The sequence below is a fragment of the Amblyomma maculatum genome, chromosome 8, assembly GCF_055883805.1.
Source record: "Amblyomma maculatum isolate TAMU_Amacu chromosome 8, ASM5588380v1, whole genome shotgun sequence".
Taxonomy (NCBI): Eukaryota; Metazoa; Arthropoda; class Arachnida; order Ixodida; family Ixodidae; genus Amblyomma; species Amblyomma maculatum.
The window spans coordinates 93,896,549-93,914,782 of NC_139351.1; the positions used below are offsets into that span (position 1 = coordinate 93,896,549).

At 45.2% G+C, this 18,234-nt stretch overlaps 1 protein-coding gene across 2 annotated transcripts in view; it reads left to right on the forward strand.

The window, feature by feature from the left end:
• LOC146181841 (serine protease 33-like) overlaps positions 1-17,855 on the forward strand; it is a 34,564-nt gene extending 16,709 nt beyond the window's left edge. The window contains exons 4-9 of one of the 2 annotated variants that reach the window (XM_084575556.1): positions 6,031-6,187; positions 9,101-9,277; positions 11,027-11,159; positions 13,785-13,956; positions 14,149-14,291; positions 16,663-17,855. In XM_084575556.1, coding sequence (XP_084431682.1) covers positions 6,031-6,187; positions 9,101-9,277; positions 11,027-11,159; positions 13,785-13,956; positions 14,149-14,291; positions 16,663-16,821 — 941 coding nt within the window. In that variant the 3' untranslated portion in view covers positions 16,822-17,855. The remainder of the gene's footprint in view (positions 1-6,030; positions 6,188-9,100; positions 9,278-11,026; positions 11,160-13,784; positions 13,957-14,148; positions 14,292-16,662) is intronic. The other variant, XM_084575557.1, reaches the window with a different exon arrangement.
• The last annotated feature ends 379 nt before the right edge of the window (positions 17,856-18,234 follow it).

The window sequence follows — 18,234 nt, forward strand, 5'->3', positions numbered from 1 at the left end:
AATGATGGCCTACAAGATAAAAATTCTGTGGCAGGCTAGCCCCCGCCGCAAGCGGCGTTGACCTACCGTCCCAGCCCAGTAGGACCAGGAACTGCCACCCTTCACCACCTCTCTCAGCTGAGCCACCTCCGCTGTGTTGTGCGGACAGAAGAGAGAAAATAGAGAGAAAAAAAAGACGAGGGAGAGAAAGACGCGCGCCGCAACAGCCTTAGTACACCGCCAAAGCGGTGGCGGGTGCAATGATGGCCTGCAACAGATTAAAATTTGGTGGCTGGCTAGCCCGTGCCGCCCCTTCATGGATCACTGCCTTGTCGTGGCGGAGGGGCTTGCGAAACTCGATGAAGTCGTGAGCTCTGCTGTGTAGGGCCACCCAAGATAGACAGGTCACGGCAGAGAGTTCTGACAAAATGTGATTCACTGGTAATGGCAACCCACTCCAGTATTTCCTGCCAAGAAAACCCTATGGCCAGTCACAATACCATTAATGATATGGCGCCGGAAGATGAGCCCCCCAGGTTGGAAGGCGTCCCACATGTTACTGGGGATGAACAAAGGGCGATTCCTAGTAGCTCCAGGACGAATGAAGCGGCTGGGATAAAGCCAAAAGGACGCTCAGTTGTGGATGTGTCGGGAAGCGACCGGAAAGTCCGATGTTGCAAGGAGATGTATCACATAGCAACATGGAATGTAAGATCTATGACGCAAGGTAAACTGGATATCGTCAAGCGAGAAATGGACAGATTGAACATTGATATCTTGGGTATCAGCGAGCTCAAGTGGACCATTATGTCTTTTATTGTGGGCACGAATCCAAGAGAAGGAATGGGGTCGCTCTCATAGTAAACAGAAGAATGGGCAAAGCAGTACTAGGGTACAACCCCAAAAACGACCGAATGATTTCACTTCGGATCCAAGGTCACCCTTTCAACATAACAGTTATCCAAGTCTATGCACCGACCACTACTGCTGAAGAAGCTGACGTTGAGAGATTTTATGCGGACCTACAATGCCTTTTAGACCGCACCCCATCATCAGACGTCGTTTTTCTCATAGGAGATTGGAATGCTAAGGTAGGGAGTGAAGAAATATCCGGAATTACAGGCAAGTTCGGTCTTGGTGAGCCAAATGAAGCTGGGCAGAGGCTAGTAGAGTTTTGTCAAGAAAACAACCTGACCATAGCGAATACTCATTTTCAACAGCACAAGAGGCGCCTGTACACATGGACTTCACCGGACGGTCTGTACAGGAATCAGATCGATTATATTATTTGCCGGCAGAGATGGAGAAGCGCTATACAAGCAGTAAAAACAAGGCCTGGGGCCGAATGTGGCACCGATCATCAACTTCTTGTTGCCAAGATTAAGCTTCGATTGAGGAAAACGCAGAAAACTAGAAGGCCTTTCAGGTATAATCTGGATCAAGTTCCATTAGAATATGCTGTGGAAGTGAGGAATCGATTTCAAGAATTAGATCTAGAAGACAAAGAGCCCGAAGAGATGTGGTCTGATGTTCGTGATATAATACAAGAAGTTGCTACTAAGGTAGTTCCAAAGCAAAAGAAATGCAAGAAAGCAAACTGGTTACCTGAAGAGGCTTTGCAAATAGCTGAGGAAAGGAGGATGGCAAAAGTTATGGGGGAAAGAGAAAGATACAAGGTTCTCAATGCGGATTTTCAGAAAATAGCAAGGAGAGATGAGAATGCCTTCATGAACATACAGTGCCAAGCAGTTGAGGACAACAGCCAATTAAAGAACACAAGAGCTCTGTATAAGACAATCAAAGGTATCAAAGGAAGCTTCTGTGCTAAGATGGGCATGATAAAGGACAAACGAGGCAAGGACCTCACTGAAGCCGCAGAGATAAAGAAGAGGTGGCAGGAATACACAGAAGAACTGTACAAGAAGGACCCGAATGGGCAAACCCAACATGAGACGGTTGTGATAACTGATCTCGAGCCGGGCATCCTGAAGAGTGAAGTTGAATGGGCCTTAGCCAGCCTTGCTAAGAACAAAGCTAGCGGAATTGATAGCATTCCAGCTGAGTTGCTTCAAAACCTCAACCATGACGCTGTTAACATTCTGCATACATTATGTCAGAAGATTTGGACAACCCTTCAGTGGCCACAGGATTGGAGAAGGTCAGTTTACATCCCCATTCCAAAGAAAGGCAGTGCCAAGGATTGTTCCAACTACCGCACGATCGCGCTTATTTCGCATGCTAGCAAGGTGATGTTGAAAATCCTCCAAGGTAGGCTGTAGCAGTATGTGGATCGGGAGCTTCCGGACGTGCAAGCTGGGTTTCGCAAGGGCAGAGGAACTAGAGACCAAGTTGCCAACCTTCGCTGGATCATGGAAAAAGCAAGAGAGTTCCAGAAACCCATCTACTTCTGCTTTATTGATTATGCGAAAGCGTTTGACTGCGTAGATCACAGCAGATTGTGGCAAGCTCTCCAAGAGATGGGAGTTCCAATTCACCTCATCTGTCTCCTCAGGAACCTGTATGAAGGGCAAGAGGCCACAGTCAGAACTGGGCATGGTCTTATTGATTGGTTTCCGATTGAGAAAGGAGTGAGGCAAGGCTGCATACTGTCGCCCTGCCTATTTAACCTATATGCAGAGTGCATCATGAGGAAGGCCGGTCTGGACGAGTCTTCAGCTGGAGTGAAGATTGCTGGAAAGCGTATCAACAACCTTAGATATGCGGATGATACCACTTTAATTGCAGAAAGGGAAGCGGAACTCAAGAGACTTCTGATGCGCGTACAAGAAGAGAGTGAGAAGTTTGGGCTTAAACTGAACATTAAAAAGACAAAGATCATGGCGTCTTGCCCTATCAAGTCCTGGAGCATCAAGGGACAAGAAGTGGAAGCTGTGACAGATTTTCTCTTCTTGGGCTCCAAGATTACCTCGGAAGGAGACTGCAGCCATGAAATTAGGAGACGTCTGCTTCTGGGAAAGAGAGCAATGGTTAGCCTTGACCGCCTAGTAAAGAGCAGAGAAATTAGTCTGCCAACCAAGATCCGTATAACTCGTGCTATGGTCTTTCCAGTTGTGATGTATGGATGCGAGAGTTGGACTGTGAAAAAGGCTGACCGCCGAAGAATTGATGCGTTTGAATTGTGGTGCTGGCGAAGACTCTTGAGAGTTCCTTGGACTGCCAGAAGATCAAATCAGTCAATATTGTCGACCATAAACCCTGACTGCTCATTGGAGGGTCAAATTCTAAAGTTAAAGCTCAGCTACTTTGGTCATCTGATGAGAAGAGAGGAGTCGCTGGAGAAAGATTTGATGTTGGGAAAGGTTGAGGGTTGCCGGAGAAGGGGTAGGCAGCGAACGCGATGGTTAGATGGCATCCTCGAGGCACTGCAGATGAAGTTATGTGATGTTAGGAAGATTGTGAGAGACCGGAAAGCGTGGCGTGACATGGTCAATAGGGTCACGAAGAGTCGGACACGACTGAACGACTGAACTGAACTGAACTGAGCCCGTGCCGCAAGCGGCGTCGACCCACCGTCTCAGCCCCTTAGGGCCAGGAACAGCCACCCTTAACCACCTCCTACCTACCTGTGCGATATCAGTGCACGTTAAAGATCCCCAGGGGGTCGATTACTCAGAAGCATTCCACTACCGGCACCCTTTTCTCTCTTTTCGCTTTCGTTCCCACCTTCCTCCCTTCCCTTACTGCGCGGGTCGGGTGTCCACAGATCAAGTGCGACAGATACTGCGTCTTTCCTTCCCTGGGAACCATGCTATTATTATTATTATTATTATTATTATTATTATTATTATTATTATTATTATTATTATTATTATTATTATTATTTCCCGTGACTATAGAGGGTGTCGTGCCTCCGGTCGCTGACGAAACATGCGCGGCTGCTCTACGAAGGCGGACGGCAAAGTCGCTCGTTAGAAACAAGGAAGTATCAGCTTTGTTCGTCGCCTAAACGTTCCGCATATACCGGTGCCAAGAAGGGTAAAATGGCACTAAACGCACGGCACAGTCCTGGCGAAGAATTGTCAGTCCTTGGGCACATCAAATGCGGCTGGCTACACCTTCGCTGTTGGTCGGTCAGAGTTTGACAGATTAACGGACCCTCCCTTAGTCTTGAATGCTCCGGTAGAACGAATACTTCGTAGAAAGGTAATTAATCCCTGCGCCAGATTAATTTAGCACAACTCGCGTAGTGCTATGAAACTTGGTCGAGAAGCTTGTCGACAAGTTTCGCTTTACAATGTGTTGACCCCCCCCCCCCCCCCTCTCCCTGTATACGGCATCAGAAATGCGAGGTGGGCAGTAATTGGCGTAATCTTGCAGCCATTTTTTGCGTGTCCGATACTATAGGCATGTAGCGTATACAGCTCTTACCGCCGGAAAGCCGCCACCGCCATCGTAGACGGCGATCGCAAAAAATAGGATGGACTCGCAAGCTCTGCCACTAAGTGTATGATGGGACACCCGCCGTAAGACGTTTGGCTACTGTCCGGAGTACCCGGGTAAGCAGCCGCGGAGGAAGCATTTCGAGTCAGGCTTAACGCAAGGGCTTCCGAGTGTTGTGCGTTGACTGTGCACGTTAAACATTGCCAGATGGCCAAAATTTAAAGGCAAAAGTCTTATATGGCTCACGTGAAGAATAATTCACAATGACTTGCACTTTCTGAGTACTAGTTAATGTCTGGTTAGTTAAACACCCTATAGCTAGTAAGTGATGGTTAGTGATAGTTACGATTACCTCCAACTGCATGGGTTCCTATGGCATCTCTTAACTATTTTATTATTAGTCGTAAATTTTCAATGAAGTTTTCTTGAAAATGCCTTAAGTTATATTTCGATATCGTCCGATGGGTATTTATTAAGTATCGATTCTATGGTGATTGGCATTTGCCCATATAAAGCATGCACCCGAAACGCGGACACATTTGCTAACGACAGTGTGAGGCATTAAAGGCTTTCGCCTAAAAAAGTCGCGTCCGTAGCAGCTTCCGCAGAATGTGGCGCCAGAAGTCCTGTTCCCAGAAGGTCACGTGACGTCGTACGAAGGTGTATGTCGTCTTATCAGTCATATATCATGTCAGTAGTGTAATAAATATTCAGTCAATGACGGCATACCAGGTCGTGTAATAATCAATATATAGTCAAGTGATGTCCTATCGGGTGTTCGTTTTTAACTGTTTACAGGTCGTTGTTTTAAACCCTGCGAAAGATACGTCTGTGGGTATGTGCAGGTGGATTGTACAGCAAGGTGAACATTTTGTAGCATGTGATAGAGCTCTGCGATAACGCGCATAATTAACTATAATTAGCTACTAAACTTTTCACCCCTGATTGTAGGGACCAATATTATACTGTGAAAAGGAAAGCTGTCAACATAAAAGCTGAAGGCAGCTTTTAAATTTCCTTTATCGGCAATGCAGTTCGCAATATCCAACGTCATAAATAAGCATTTCTGTTTACGTCCTAAAGCGGGCCGCCCGCGGTACATAATTTTTAAAATGGCGTTGTTTTGGCTATTTTACTCCGTATAAGCAGTGATCGGTACTTCCGCGACAATATCAGTTCCAGCTACGCCGTTTCAGAAATAGGCAGTGCTAAAAATGCGTATTTTTCACATTATATGTTTCAACCTGAGTTGCCGATAAAGAAAATTTAAAAACTGGGCTCAGCTTCTATGTTGTCTTCATATTTCAACCAATGTTCGCTTAGAGTAACCAATTGGATTCCAAGAGGAGAAAACGTAGGAGGGGGCGGCAGAAAGTTAGGCTGGGTGGATGAGGTTAAGAAGTTCGCAGGGGTAATGTGGATGCAGCTAGCTCATGACCGGGTTAATTGAAAGGAATATGAAAGAATCCTTCGCCCTGCAGCGGGTATTATCCGGCTGATGATGATGATGTTACATGTTCAGGTTCCCATCCCCTTTTTTAAGCTCCCATCTCTATCTTACTGTCGTCCATACCTGTTGTGCAAAGTGTGCTGCCGGGTTCGTAATCTGCGATGTTCATGAATTAGTTTATGCGTATTTCATTTTTCCAGTGGAGTGTGCAGAAGACCTGGTGAGCTGCCGAAACGGTTATCGCTGCGCCAATGCCGGTCAGCTGTGCGACGGTAGAGACGACTGCGGAGACGGCACCGACGAGGAAGAATGTCCCGCCTCTGCCAACGACACCGTCAGTGTGTTCCCGCCGGCTGTGTACGTATAAACTGAGAGCTGTGTATACGTGTATCGATAAGTCTGCTTCCGGCTATTTCATACATCGTTTTATGAAAGATAAGAAGGTATCACGATGACAGAATCGAACGAAGGCAACCAAGTGAGAACTGTTTTCCCTACTATGGGCAGCTCTTCGGCGTTTGTTGGCGTCATCACCAGCAAATGACATTTTATAGGAACAACGAAGACCCTTCCCGTTGCCGCGTTTCGGCGATACGAGCAGCTATAGCGCAATTCATCTCCTGAAGTGCAGGACTATGCCTGACTCTGACTGACGCACTTTGTGTAGGTGTTCACGCATCGGACTAAATCTTTTTCTATTGTGCTGGCGCTTGAAGCTTATAACGTCATCACATTTATTCCGTTCTTTTTTGTACTTGCTCAATACAACGCGCAAACATTTGTGTATGCGTAACTAATTCTATTGCTTAGGCGAGGTGAAAAATGCGTCTCAAAAACATTCACGGTACAAAAATTTCTGCTTTATTCATAACAAATAGAGTAAATTAGGTCATGCTGCATATATGCGGAATGGTCTTGAATGCAATATCGAGAGTACTTTGCCATACTGATGGACAAAGGCTTATTTTTCGGGGGGCTGCAATCGGTCGGTAACAGAGGACAAACAGTGAATTCTCTGTTCCGAGTGTGCTTGGGGCTCTTGAAAAACAGTACCTCACGGTGTTTTATTCATTTTCCTTTCTCTAATTTCTGAGTATTCCGAGCTTTGATACCGCCTTGTTCTCGAATATTACTTTCTCTCATGCCGCCTAATGCGTAACCTGATCATTTGGTTGTTGTCTCGCTTGTTAAGTTATGTCCATCAAACTCGTGTGCCACGATTAATTGCTGTTTATGTACACAGCCATCATAAGGCAGCTCTAATACATAATTACACGGCCGTCAGATTTGTCGCGGTGGAACATGTAATTAAGCTGTAAGGCCCAAACGAATATAGCGCCACCATCGTTCCTATCTTTTGACTTGTTTCCTTCTTATAAAAACCTGGGCGAACCTCCAAGAAAAATGTCAGTAAATGTCAGGTGGAAGGGTCCACATGCCAGGGAATGGCTTATACGGCGGAAGAAGGACGACAGCACGGGAATCCCAGAATACAGGATTCTCAAGGTTCTTTTCGCCCATTCACCGAGCCTTGGTAAGGGTGTTGAAGGCACTTCGCGATTTGTAATATAGCCGTTGTTTCATTGTGACCATAGTTGTATCTTTGGCCGCAGGTGTAACATACCAACGAGTGTGTGCAGACATAGGGAAATTATAGCCAATGGTTTAGCCCACCACCGGTGGGGACTGGGGGGTATTTTACACTGAGATGGTGAGTTGTGAGAGAAAGCCATGCAAAACGGGTGCTGTCAGTGGAACTGTCTCGCTTTGGTTTCGGCATCTCCCGAATAAGCATTCTCCAAGAACTCGTCTTCCAGTATTGTTAAGACCAGGCGTGCCGTGGAATGAACGGTTGGCGAAGCAGACTTGTTTGTAGTTAGCGTCATCGACAACAGGAATAGACGTTTTCATAATTTTGAGCTTCTTTTCTTAGGACCTTGTCAACTTTCACTCACGCAGTTTATAACTGATGCCAAGCTTCTCATTTAGAGGGTAATTAAAGATTTAATTTGTATTGTTTCATCACTGGCCCCGTTAAAACAGGCTAGCAGAAACGCTTTCTTTGCGAATACCAGCTATTGGTGGCTTCTTTGCAGTACGTACAAGCATGCTGTGTAGACGAACTGCCCGAATTCCGGCAAAGATGCACGATGCACCCGGGTCAAAACATTTTGGCCCCGACCGAAGCCAATGAACCCTTTGCAGGGACTCCACACTCAGACCCCGATTCCCATTGCAGAAGTTCTGCACACATTTCGGGCAATGCTGGATAGGGCTGGTTGCGAGCGGTAATATCAGTTTGTGGTATTTAATGACCAAGTAAATCGGTGATTAAGTGCGCACAGTTGGAAAACGATCTACTTGATGCAAAATTGACAGCAAGGTTCGCTTGGGGTTCGTTACGTACCTTATTAACAAAGCTTTTACTTCTTAAAAAGGAGATTTCAAATACATGTGCTTTTATTGAAGTTTCCAAGGGCAAAAGTAGATCTTTCGGTATATCTATAATTTCAGTATAAGCAACTTCTCTATTTTATGTTCCACTTGAAATGTCACAATCAGTGGACTAACCTTATTCATGAATTTTTCTAGTATTTTTCATTTGCGCGAGTATTGCAAGGAATTCACACCACCATTGATACACGTTTCAGGCGCAAGGTAATTCGAATGGAGGAGGGACCTTATGCCAAGTAAAAATGACAGGGACAACAAGATATTTTTTCATGAGCATTGCACGAAAGAACATGTTATACCAGAACTTTTCCGCAGTCGAGAAAAACGTTTGTTCTAAAACTTCCTAATATATATGGTCCGTTTTCACATCATATGATAGCCCCTTCAGTTGTAAGTTTTCATTCTTAGACCATTATTAGCACTAAGTTAAGGGGACTGTTAGTTACTGCTCCTGCTTGCCTCTTCACAATCATCCGATACATCTACATCAACCTCTTCCGTATTGGTGTATTTACTGCTTAGTCAAGAATCCCGTATGGTGCGCTGGCAGGGGGCGTTTGAAGCTTATCCAGGGCCCTCCATCCGGCGTCACTTTCTCCGCAGGACTCCCTATATTATCCTTTCTTTTACGCCGCAGTTAAGGTACCCGCCAAGAATGACACAGTTACAATGTCTTTCCTTTCCTCATAATGATTTATACCTTTGGTATGTATGACGGTGTTGCGGGTAATGACTTGGTGATATGCATGGCTTCTTACGCGTCACCGTTGCTGGTGTGTAATAACGTGCCTGTCGACGCCCTTGTATTCGGGCAAGCTGCGGCAGTGCCCCGACAGACACGGACAGGATCGTGGGAGGCACCGAAGCCTCGCTCGACCGGTGGCCATGGATCGCCCAACTGCGCATGCCTAGAGAGGAGCCCAACGGATACAAGTGCACCGCCACTTTGATCGGACCCAGGTGGCTCGTCACTGCGGCACACTGCTTCAGAGAGTGAGCGAAACATTATTTTCTTTTGATTATTATTTTGTTCTCCTCTTTCATGCCTATTAACGTATGCTTCGCCTTTGTGCAAATGTGCAGTGAGACAAAGTAGAACTTACGGGGGCAAAGGAGCCGCTGGAAAGTGGCTCCATCGTGCGTCATTCTAGAACCACTGCGGGGACATTATTTGCCACATCGGTCTAGAGGCCATGACGTGTGACTGCGGAACCCGAGGTCTCGAGTTGGAATACAATCGTGCAGGCTGCACTTTTACGAAAAGAAAATGATGCAAAGACGCCTGCGATGTCAGTGGACGTTGTGAGTGACGAACCCAAAGTAGCGAAGTATAGCCAAAAACTTCCACGGTGGCGTCTCTTTTGATTGCTGCCTTCTTTCATCCCTCCGGCATTCTTCCTCTCGCGGCGTACATAGTGCACCCCGTATCCATCTAGAATTATCCTAGTACTGCGCCTTTTATTTGCTTGTGAAACATTTAAGTTTGCAAGCTTCTCTGCAGTACAAGCAAGCGCTGCGGCAAAGTAAAGCTAGCGGCGCCTTGGAACGTTTGGTAAGTGGCTCCACCAAGCGTGTTTTTCGAGAAGCACCGTGCGGACGTTCATTAGTGTGTAGGACATGGTAATGCTAGATCAGATTTTTCGCGCTTTCTTCAAAACAACATGATCTTGGATTGTCAGAAAGTTTTGATCAGACAAAGCTGTGAACGTCGGTATATCGATAAGCTTTGCATCGGTGAAAGATTTTGCCAAGCACCCACTCAAGTGTTTGCGCTAGTGCGTGGAAAAAACATTAAGTAATGCTGAAAGCACGAAGAAGTTTGCAGCGAGTTCGAAATCATTATTGAATAATGATAAAATAATAAAAATAAAAAAGGCTAGTTCGTCTTTGCGATTGCTAATCTAATAACAAGCCTTCTTTCTGGCTACCAATATGGCAGTAACTAGTAGTTGCTATAATGATTGACCCTCCAAACTGGCGTGCCTGAGAGCCAAGCCTAGCTTTACACGTAAAAGCTCAGCAGTAAATATCAGCCGAAGATTTTTTCGCAAGTATTTATGGTAAAAAAAAAATATCTGTACGAAATTAACATATTTTGGGACACCATAGCTTCTTGTACGTGCGACATTTCTTGCTGGGCCAGGCACGCGTTCTACATGCTCCTTGCATACGACGGAAGGTCTAGCAAAGTAATTCAGTTGTCGAGGTGATCGTCACCATTAAACTTAATATCATCATCGGGTTATATCAACGACAAGGAAGCGACTTCTCACACTGATCTGCAATTATCCCAGCTCTGCGCCAACCGCGAAAGCCCCTATCTTAGCAAGATTATGATTTCATGTACCCACTCCTCAAAAAAATAAAAAAGAAAATCCTGCTTTTGGCAGCCTTTGTTTCCTTGGATGTACTCCTATACCCTAAGAGACCACTTATTATTTGCTCTGCATATTACATAGCCTGCCCGCATGTGTATTTCGGTCCGTATTATCGCATAGGTGGAGTTAACTCTATTTTATTCTTTAATATACTGTGCTTTTTTTCTACTCCGTTACTCGTATAATTTTTCCTTTGAAATGTTCATCGCGCTGTCATTAATGTGACAACTTTCCACACACACAGACAAGAAAACGTTGGGAAGGCGAATTGAGTCACAGTGCCGAATGCAAATTTTGGGTGTCTTGCTTCTGGCACCATGGTGCGAATGGAAATTATCCTCACTATCTGTGATTCTTCGCGCAGCTCGCTGAAACCAGACAGGTGGGTGGTGAACCTGAGGAGGCATGGCATCATCCTGCAGGAAGACGAGACGGTGGTTCGCTACGTACACCGCATCATCATTCACCCGGGGTATAACGGCTTCAAGCCATGGAACGTAAGCTTCCAGAATGGGCACATCATCCTGCAACATCAATTAAATTTCTTATTTCTTGCGTCTTTTCTTCATTTAAATGAAAGTGTATGCATGTCATAGACTAACCATTACTTATACACTTTTTCGATAAATTTTGCACCCGCACCTGTTTATAGGTACATTCTATATGAAAACAGAACCTGTACGAGCCGTCCATTGTAAAAGCGTTGATTTAATCATTCGCAAAAGTGAACGGATCTATCGTAATGAAGCTGGCCGAATGCAGTCTTGGTTGAGGGGTCTGGCGCCGCATTGCAATCACTTTACTTCTTTGTCAGTTACAAACAGACATAGACGCTGCCAAATAGTGAAATTGGGATAAAGGTTGCTATAAAATGCTGCAGGGCAAAGCTCCGAAAGAATTGCACTGAACAAGAACTAGAGGAAGAGACGATAGGTTTGCTGTTATCTCCTCTATCGTAGAATTACTATATAGGCTTTGCCAGAGTTCCGCGTTCCTTTTCTTTCGCCGCCAAGCAACAATGCCGCGCCGTGAAGCCAACCTTATAGAAAACCCGGCTGCATTGCATCATTCATCGTGAGTACGGCCTGCCGCGCTGTGTGTAAGCTGTGGATTCGATGACTTATTTCGATTAGGATAGCCAAAGTAATTATTTCTCGACTGATTTCCAGTTTGGCTGATTGGCTCCTGCAAAGAAGACGTACGGCTTCGCTGCATAACTTGGTTGCTTATGCGGTACCTTCGCGCAACTTTGGCAACGCCTACTCTATCGTATTGTATCTACACGTCGTAAAGTGTCACCAGACGGTACCACAAGTGCGCAGATCTGGAACATGAATTTAAAAGAAATTATATATAGATAATTAGTGATGGGGTTGTCACACATATACACTACTTTGTACATTTATGCTAATGAATAGAAGTGTGGCGCTTGTAATCCAAATATGTAATTGAAGAACAACTAGTTTGTATGTTCCTTGTTCGGACATAATGAGGCCCTATGGGGCTATTACAAAAGTATTATGCATGATAAGTATGGAGCTTAACATCAGCGCTGGAGCACAAAACGTGCTATATAAAACCACGAAAAAGAATGGAAATGAAATGAACATCCAAGCGAAATCTGGAAAACGCTAGAAGCTGTGTTATGTAGCATCTAAAGATAAGTTAAGAGGCAGAGAACGAGTAGGACAAGATGGGGTTAACTTCACGTTGCTGTTAAGCGCTTACAGAGAGAAAGACTTCCTGTATACTCCCCGTCTGTATTGATAGCAATAGCAGCTCGCTTTCTTCCCACTCGTTTACGAGAAGGCTTGCGCCTAAGCCAATAGACTAGACGGACGTGGACTACCTGACCACAAATGGCACGTTTCCAATATAGGATGCCTAGTGAACACATCTATCTTATCTACTTATGACGTTACAAATGCTCGAAATCAAAATCTGGACAATATCCGGCCGTGATATAAAGGTCAGTAGATTACTGGGCCGCGTAAGAAATTCATAGCTAGCTATTGTCGGTGCCCCGCTATCCTTCTTTCCCTACTAAGACTCTGTTTTCAGCAACTCTGGGCACTCAATTAATCAGTCATTTCATACTGATATCTTCAAATACTCATTCTTTTTAAGGGCAACACGAGAATGGAACAATCTACACACGCGCATTACTAACAGCACGTCCTTAGCTGAGTTTAGTTTCCTTATATTGCAGACGAATTATACTCATTGCAGTAACAATTGTACTCCTTATTTTTATGCTTCCTTGTTCTCTTGTTATTTTTACTTGCCTGTTTGTGCCTGATTAAAGTTGTGAATTCATTATAGTCGATTTTCTCCGTTTTTAGTATTTTAGACCTATTTTGTGCCTTAACTGTTAATTAGAACTAACACTGATCCCCTCGCTGACATTGCGACTGAATTTTTTCTTGTCATAAGCTTTTTGTTAAACCTGTTAAACCTGGAAAGCGCATAAAAACAACGGACAATAGAAAGAGACAGACACACGAGCGCTTACTTCCAACTCGTGTGTCTGTCTCTTTCTATTGTCCGTTGTTTTTATGCGCTTTCCAGGTTTAACATGTCTAACCAACTCGCCCAAACGCTGCCATTATTGAAGCTTTTTGTACTATATCATCCATAATCATGTAACTAATATATGTGATACACCCTATTTTCTTCGATTGTTCTAAGCTGCATGTAACACTCTACACCATGTATTATTATGTATGCTTTTATGCTTTAATGTGCATATGTTCACAGCCCTTCCTGTTACAATTCCTGACGGGATTCACAGTATCAAATTAAAAAAAAAAATGGTTTTGGTAGTGGGACAGTCAGCTAACCTTCAAGTTTTCCGTGAGTCGGAGCACTGAAATTTGATACGGTGTTCCTAAGGCTGTTTCGTAAATGTCTATCCTGTGGTGTGTTCGTGAGCACAGCGAAGGTCTAAAAAAGATGATGGCAGAATCCCAGATCTATGACGCCATTAGACAGTCACTTGCTGTGTGTGGCGACGTCATTGCTTTTTTCTGTCGAGACAAGCAAGTTAGTACGACGACGCGGTGAATAAACAGGTATGGTACATCATGCAGTTGTATACGCGCCTTTGTCAATCTTCGCTACAGCACACGACGCCGTGGTTGTGGCGAAAGGAGCATGACATCGCCCTGGTGGAGCTGAACGCCCCTGTGCCTGAGTCGGAGTCCGTGCAGTCCGTGTGCTTGCCAGCCCACGCTGACTACTGGCCGCCCAAGGGGACGTTGTGCCGCGTTGCAGGATGGGGCGTCACCTTGGACAGTAAGTGGAGCAGATGCGAAGGAATACTCGAAAGCTGATTTTCGAAGTCATAGGGTTGGCATGGAGGCCGGATGTTGGCCATCGTTCGCGATGTCTGCATGCATTAACGCTTAGAGAGTTCCGGCCGGTGTGCACGCGTTTTGTTGCCGGTGGTTTCAGACTTGGAACATCGTCTCATAACACGGTTTGCAGGGACCCAGAGCCGCCATTTTCTGCGAGAAGTGGTGCTGCCCATCGTGGACCGTAAGCAGTGCCAGACTTGGTTCACGGACCGTGAGATTGGACAGACTCAACTCTGTGCCGGCTACGAGCGTGGTGCCAGGGACGCGTGCTCGGTACGGAATTCACCAGTAAAACTGCAATTTTTGGCAGGTTCCTTCTACAGCGTCGTCATATAGGTAGGCCAAAATATAGGCAGGAGGAACAGGAAGGTTGTGACGTTAGGCTTAAGCTATCCGGGTATGCTTAGGTCTCCTTTGCTACTTCACGGGAAAACATCTACTATTGCGCGGCAAATCGAACTTTTCAATGCTTCTACTCAGTGCAGTTTTCTGGCGTCGGTGAGCATAGTGAGATTTTACTATGAGGCATTTCGCTAGCACAGACGAAAAAAAAAAAAATGTAAGGGGATAGTCGATAAAAGAAGGAATAGCCATTCCCTTGGCAAGCTCTCTTTGTACAAAAACTAATGTATCTGATACTTCGCTTTTATGAAGTGAAATTTTCCTTCGAAAGTATAGTAAATGAACCTTGTATGTCCATTTAACGGTGCTCAACAGTTTTATCCGCCGATTTACTGTGGAAAATTGCTATTAATCTGTTCTGTAGCATCGTCGCTACACATAGCAGCGACGGTACTGGGCGACCCCTGGAGCCAGACGAAGAATATCTGGCTCTAGGGGTCGCCCAGTTCCTTTTTGGTACAGCATGGTTAAGCTTCTGTTGGCACAGTGCATTTTATTTGCCCGATGGTATACAGGTCCAGCTGGTTTCGCAGCAGAAAGCGGCGGTATGCTCAAAACAATTTCCTTTACCTACAATCTTTATAAGAGATCTATCTCTGGCATGTGTATTTTCCACAAGACAATCATATCTTGCAGTGAAGCCTGCGCGCTCGTAAGCAGTGTTCGACGAAGGCAACCAACACATGTATTCCCGACGAAATTGCAGTCGCGTACCCTCTCTCAGTGAGGCGCGTAACGGCTTCAATTTCCAGAAAGCGTAGGCGAATATTATGAATAGGCCTCTCTCTCACCTTTGTGACCTTATTCCTCCAGGATTCGTTTCTAGCCTTTGAAGCCCATGCGGCCTGCGGAGGACGCTGGCACGCGTTTTCACGGATGACTAATGGTTTGTGTATGTACTTTACTCGGCCACATTGGGCGCTCGGAGAGCCCGTTAAAAGTTCCCGCAACGCGCACAGAGGGGACGCTGAAGAGTGGCTACCTTTATAATACAGTGGAAGGTACGCCCGCTGGCGTGCAGCGGATATAACGAAGCAACGGACATAGCGAAGTAATCGTGAGGGCTCCTTAGACTTCGACTTATATAACGAGGTTCGGCTGTCGATCCGCGACGTAAACTTGCTGACATATTACACCGCTGACTGAGAAGACATAATTACGATTCTGCTCTAGCCGTTTTGCTATCGCGATGGAAGCCAAGGCGAGTGTATAGAGAGGACAAAAAAAAAAAAGAATACAGAAAAAGGGCATTCAACCTAAGCAGCGTAAACTCAAGTTATTACCACGCCCTCCGTCACTTTGTCGTCATAACCGTTCGAAATCGAATAGAAACCTCTTCTTCAGCCCTTCGGCGCTATCGATAAAATAAGATCCAGAGGGTCGTTTTCTGATGTTCGCATTTTTTGGTAATGGCCCTGTATTCAGGTATGGCTACTGCGCATTTAACGCGTCTGTATACTACATTCTAGGTTATAGGAAGTGTCTTCACACACCTCCTTTCCGAGCATATAATAGTACCTTATTCTGTTCTGTATTTGACGCAGCTTTATGCGGGATCATGACGATCGCTGACTACTTAACTTTGGTAAACTAGTGATATAAGCGTTAATAGCTTGACGGGATTTCTGCATTAATTTTGCTGTTGGTTGTATCTCAGTACCAAGCGCGCAGCAGGAGCTCACGGGTCAGTGCGCAAAGTCAGGTTGAATTCCATGTGCGGTTAAGAGCTGCCATGTATTCAGGGGATTTTTGGGCAGCTTAAGAAGCGGTATAGTATACCATACATAGGCTATTGCCTATATTTCATACTTACGTCCACAGGCTACCGTTTTACATGAGGTGATCAAGTATTTAATCATTTAGTATACAGGAGGATGTTTTAAAACCAGCGCCGGAGCTGCAGTGCCCTTAAGATTGCAACAGAGAATCTTATGACTTAAGAACTTCACAAAACACACGCATTGCAGAGCTGTTCATAAACAATAATAGTCTGCAAATGGTCCGCAAGAAATAGCTTCAGAGCAGATTTGTAAGAAAATAGTTCTTTTTTCCTTAGCACGTTAGGGCACTTGTAGCTTTGGGAAGGCGGCTGCATCCACCTGTTCGCTCATAATTCATTACTCGCTGTTATGAAATCTTATACTTCGGTTGCATGGTAGGGTTTACTATGCACTTACTTTTGCTGCACCAGTGTTTACCAGTCACCTTGAGCTTGCACATCATTCCTTGTCCTTCATTTCAGGGTGACAGTGGTGGCCCCCTGGTGACGAGGAACGGAAGCCAGTGGATGCTGGTAGGCATCGTTTCCACCGGAGTAGGCTGCGCCAAGCCACGCCAGCCCGGCATCTACACGGCCGTGGCACCCTACCTGACCTGGATCAGCGAAGAGGCTGCACTATGACCGCGCCGATAACAAGGCTAACTTAAGCAAGCGCTGTGCTGTAAAGTTTCCGCGAATAATCTTTATGCTGGAGAAGTCTTGTACCTCGCCATAGGAAGGGGCCCCAATCTAGGCTTGTGCAGCCTGAAACGACCGAGTTACTAATCGTATTCCAGTGGCAGCGCTCCAACACACGATGGACTCAGCTAGCGAGTTTGCCGTATAGCGGCCACTTCTGCGCCCTGCATGCTCGGAGATGCGCGGTTGTCACATAACGGTGGACATCAATGGCGGAGTGTCGTCGAACTAGTTAGCCCCTGAATTATTTCTGAGTTCTTTATCTGTTTGTTCTACATTTCCGAAAATCCTGGCCCTGTATAGAACCGCCTTCTTCTGTCGATTGAAACTCGGTCGTTTTAGCCTAAGTCAATCAAACAGCGTGTGCTTCGGCTCCAGTGAATCGTTCTGTGATATGTTTCCTAAGCAGTAAGTTTGTGACGTTAAGCGGGCGTTTTTGTTTCGTTCATAACTGCTTTCTAATCTAATCTCCCGTAGTGTTCTGTAACTGAGTTGTATAATGAATATTTCAAAACAGATAAAGAAAAAAACCGGTTTTCCGGGTTATTACTTTTGAAGATTCGGTCGCATCGTACTGTTTGTATACGTCATATTTTTGCTTCCTGAATTCTGGTAGTTTAAATACGCACGCCAACACTTTAGAGTACGTACTATACTCGCGTATTGCAGTTTCATAGCTGGCCGCATCCATTAACGCTTCTGTGGTTATAGTTCGCTTTAGTACGTGTCCGTCAAAAATCACCTTTGCATTCTCACAATGTCCGTAAAATTTTATATAAAAATGTGGATTCAAATCTGAAGCGCGAACCAAATATGACATCATAAAGTACATTATTGTGACGGGTGTCGTCATTATTTAATGGCAGCATATTTGCGCACGTGGCGCGGAAGGAAAAGGGGGTACGTATACGCCTAATTAGGGATACTGCTGGTGGAAAAACTAAATTTGGATTAAAAGTTTGGTATCTGGGAACTAATGAGCTGTCATTTTCGTTTTTGTTTTGTATGTGTGTTCGTACAGGAGAATAATTGCATTTTATAAACACTATAGTGACTCGTGAGTATTGGTGCGTCCGACAAAAAGGTCACTTAATGTAAACAGATCGTCCTTCCAAGCATCTACGAATGTTTCTGCCCGTGGAAAGTCGCCACGCTGCCATGATGTCAGTGGTTCGTCCGCGAAATTGTCGGACCCATAGCATCGCTGTTATATATATGGCAGCGAACTGAATTAGCTCGGAGCTGAAAGTGTTTTTAGGAATCTAAACAGAGCACGAACAAGCTAATGTGTACAGCTCTGGCCACATCATTATATAGTACCAATGAGCTAACCAAGGTTGAAAATTCGCGGCTGTT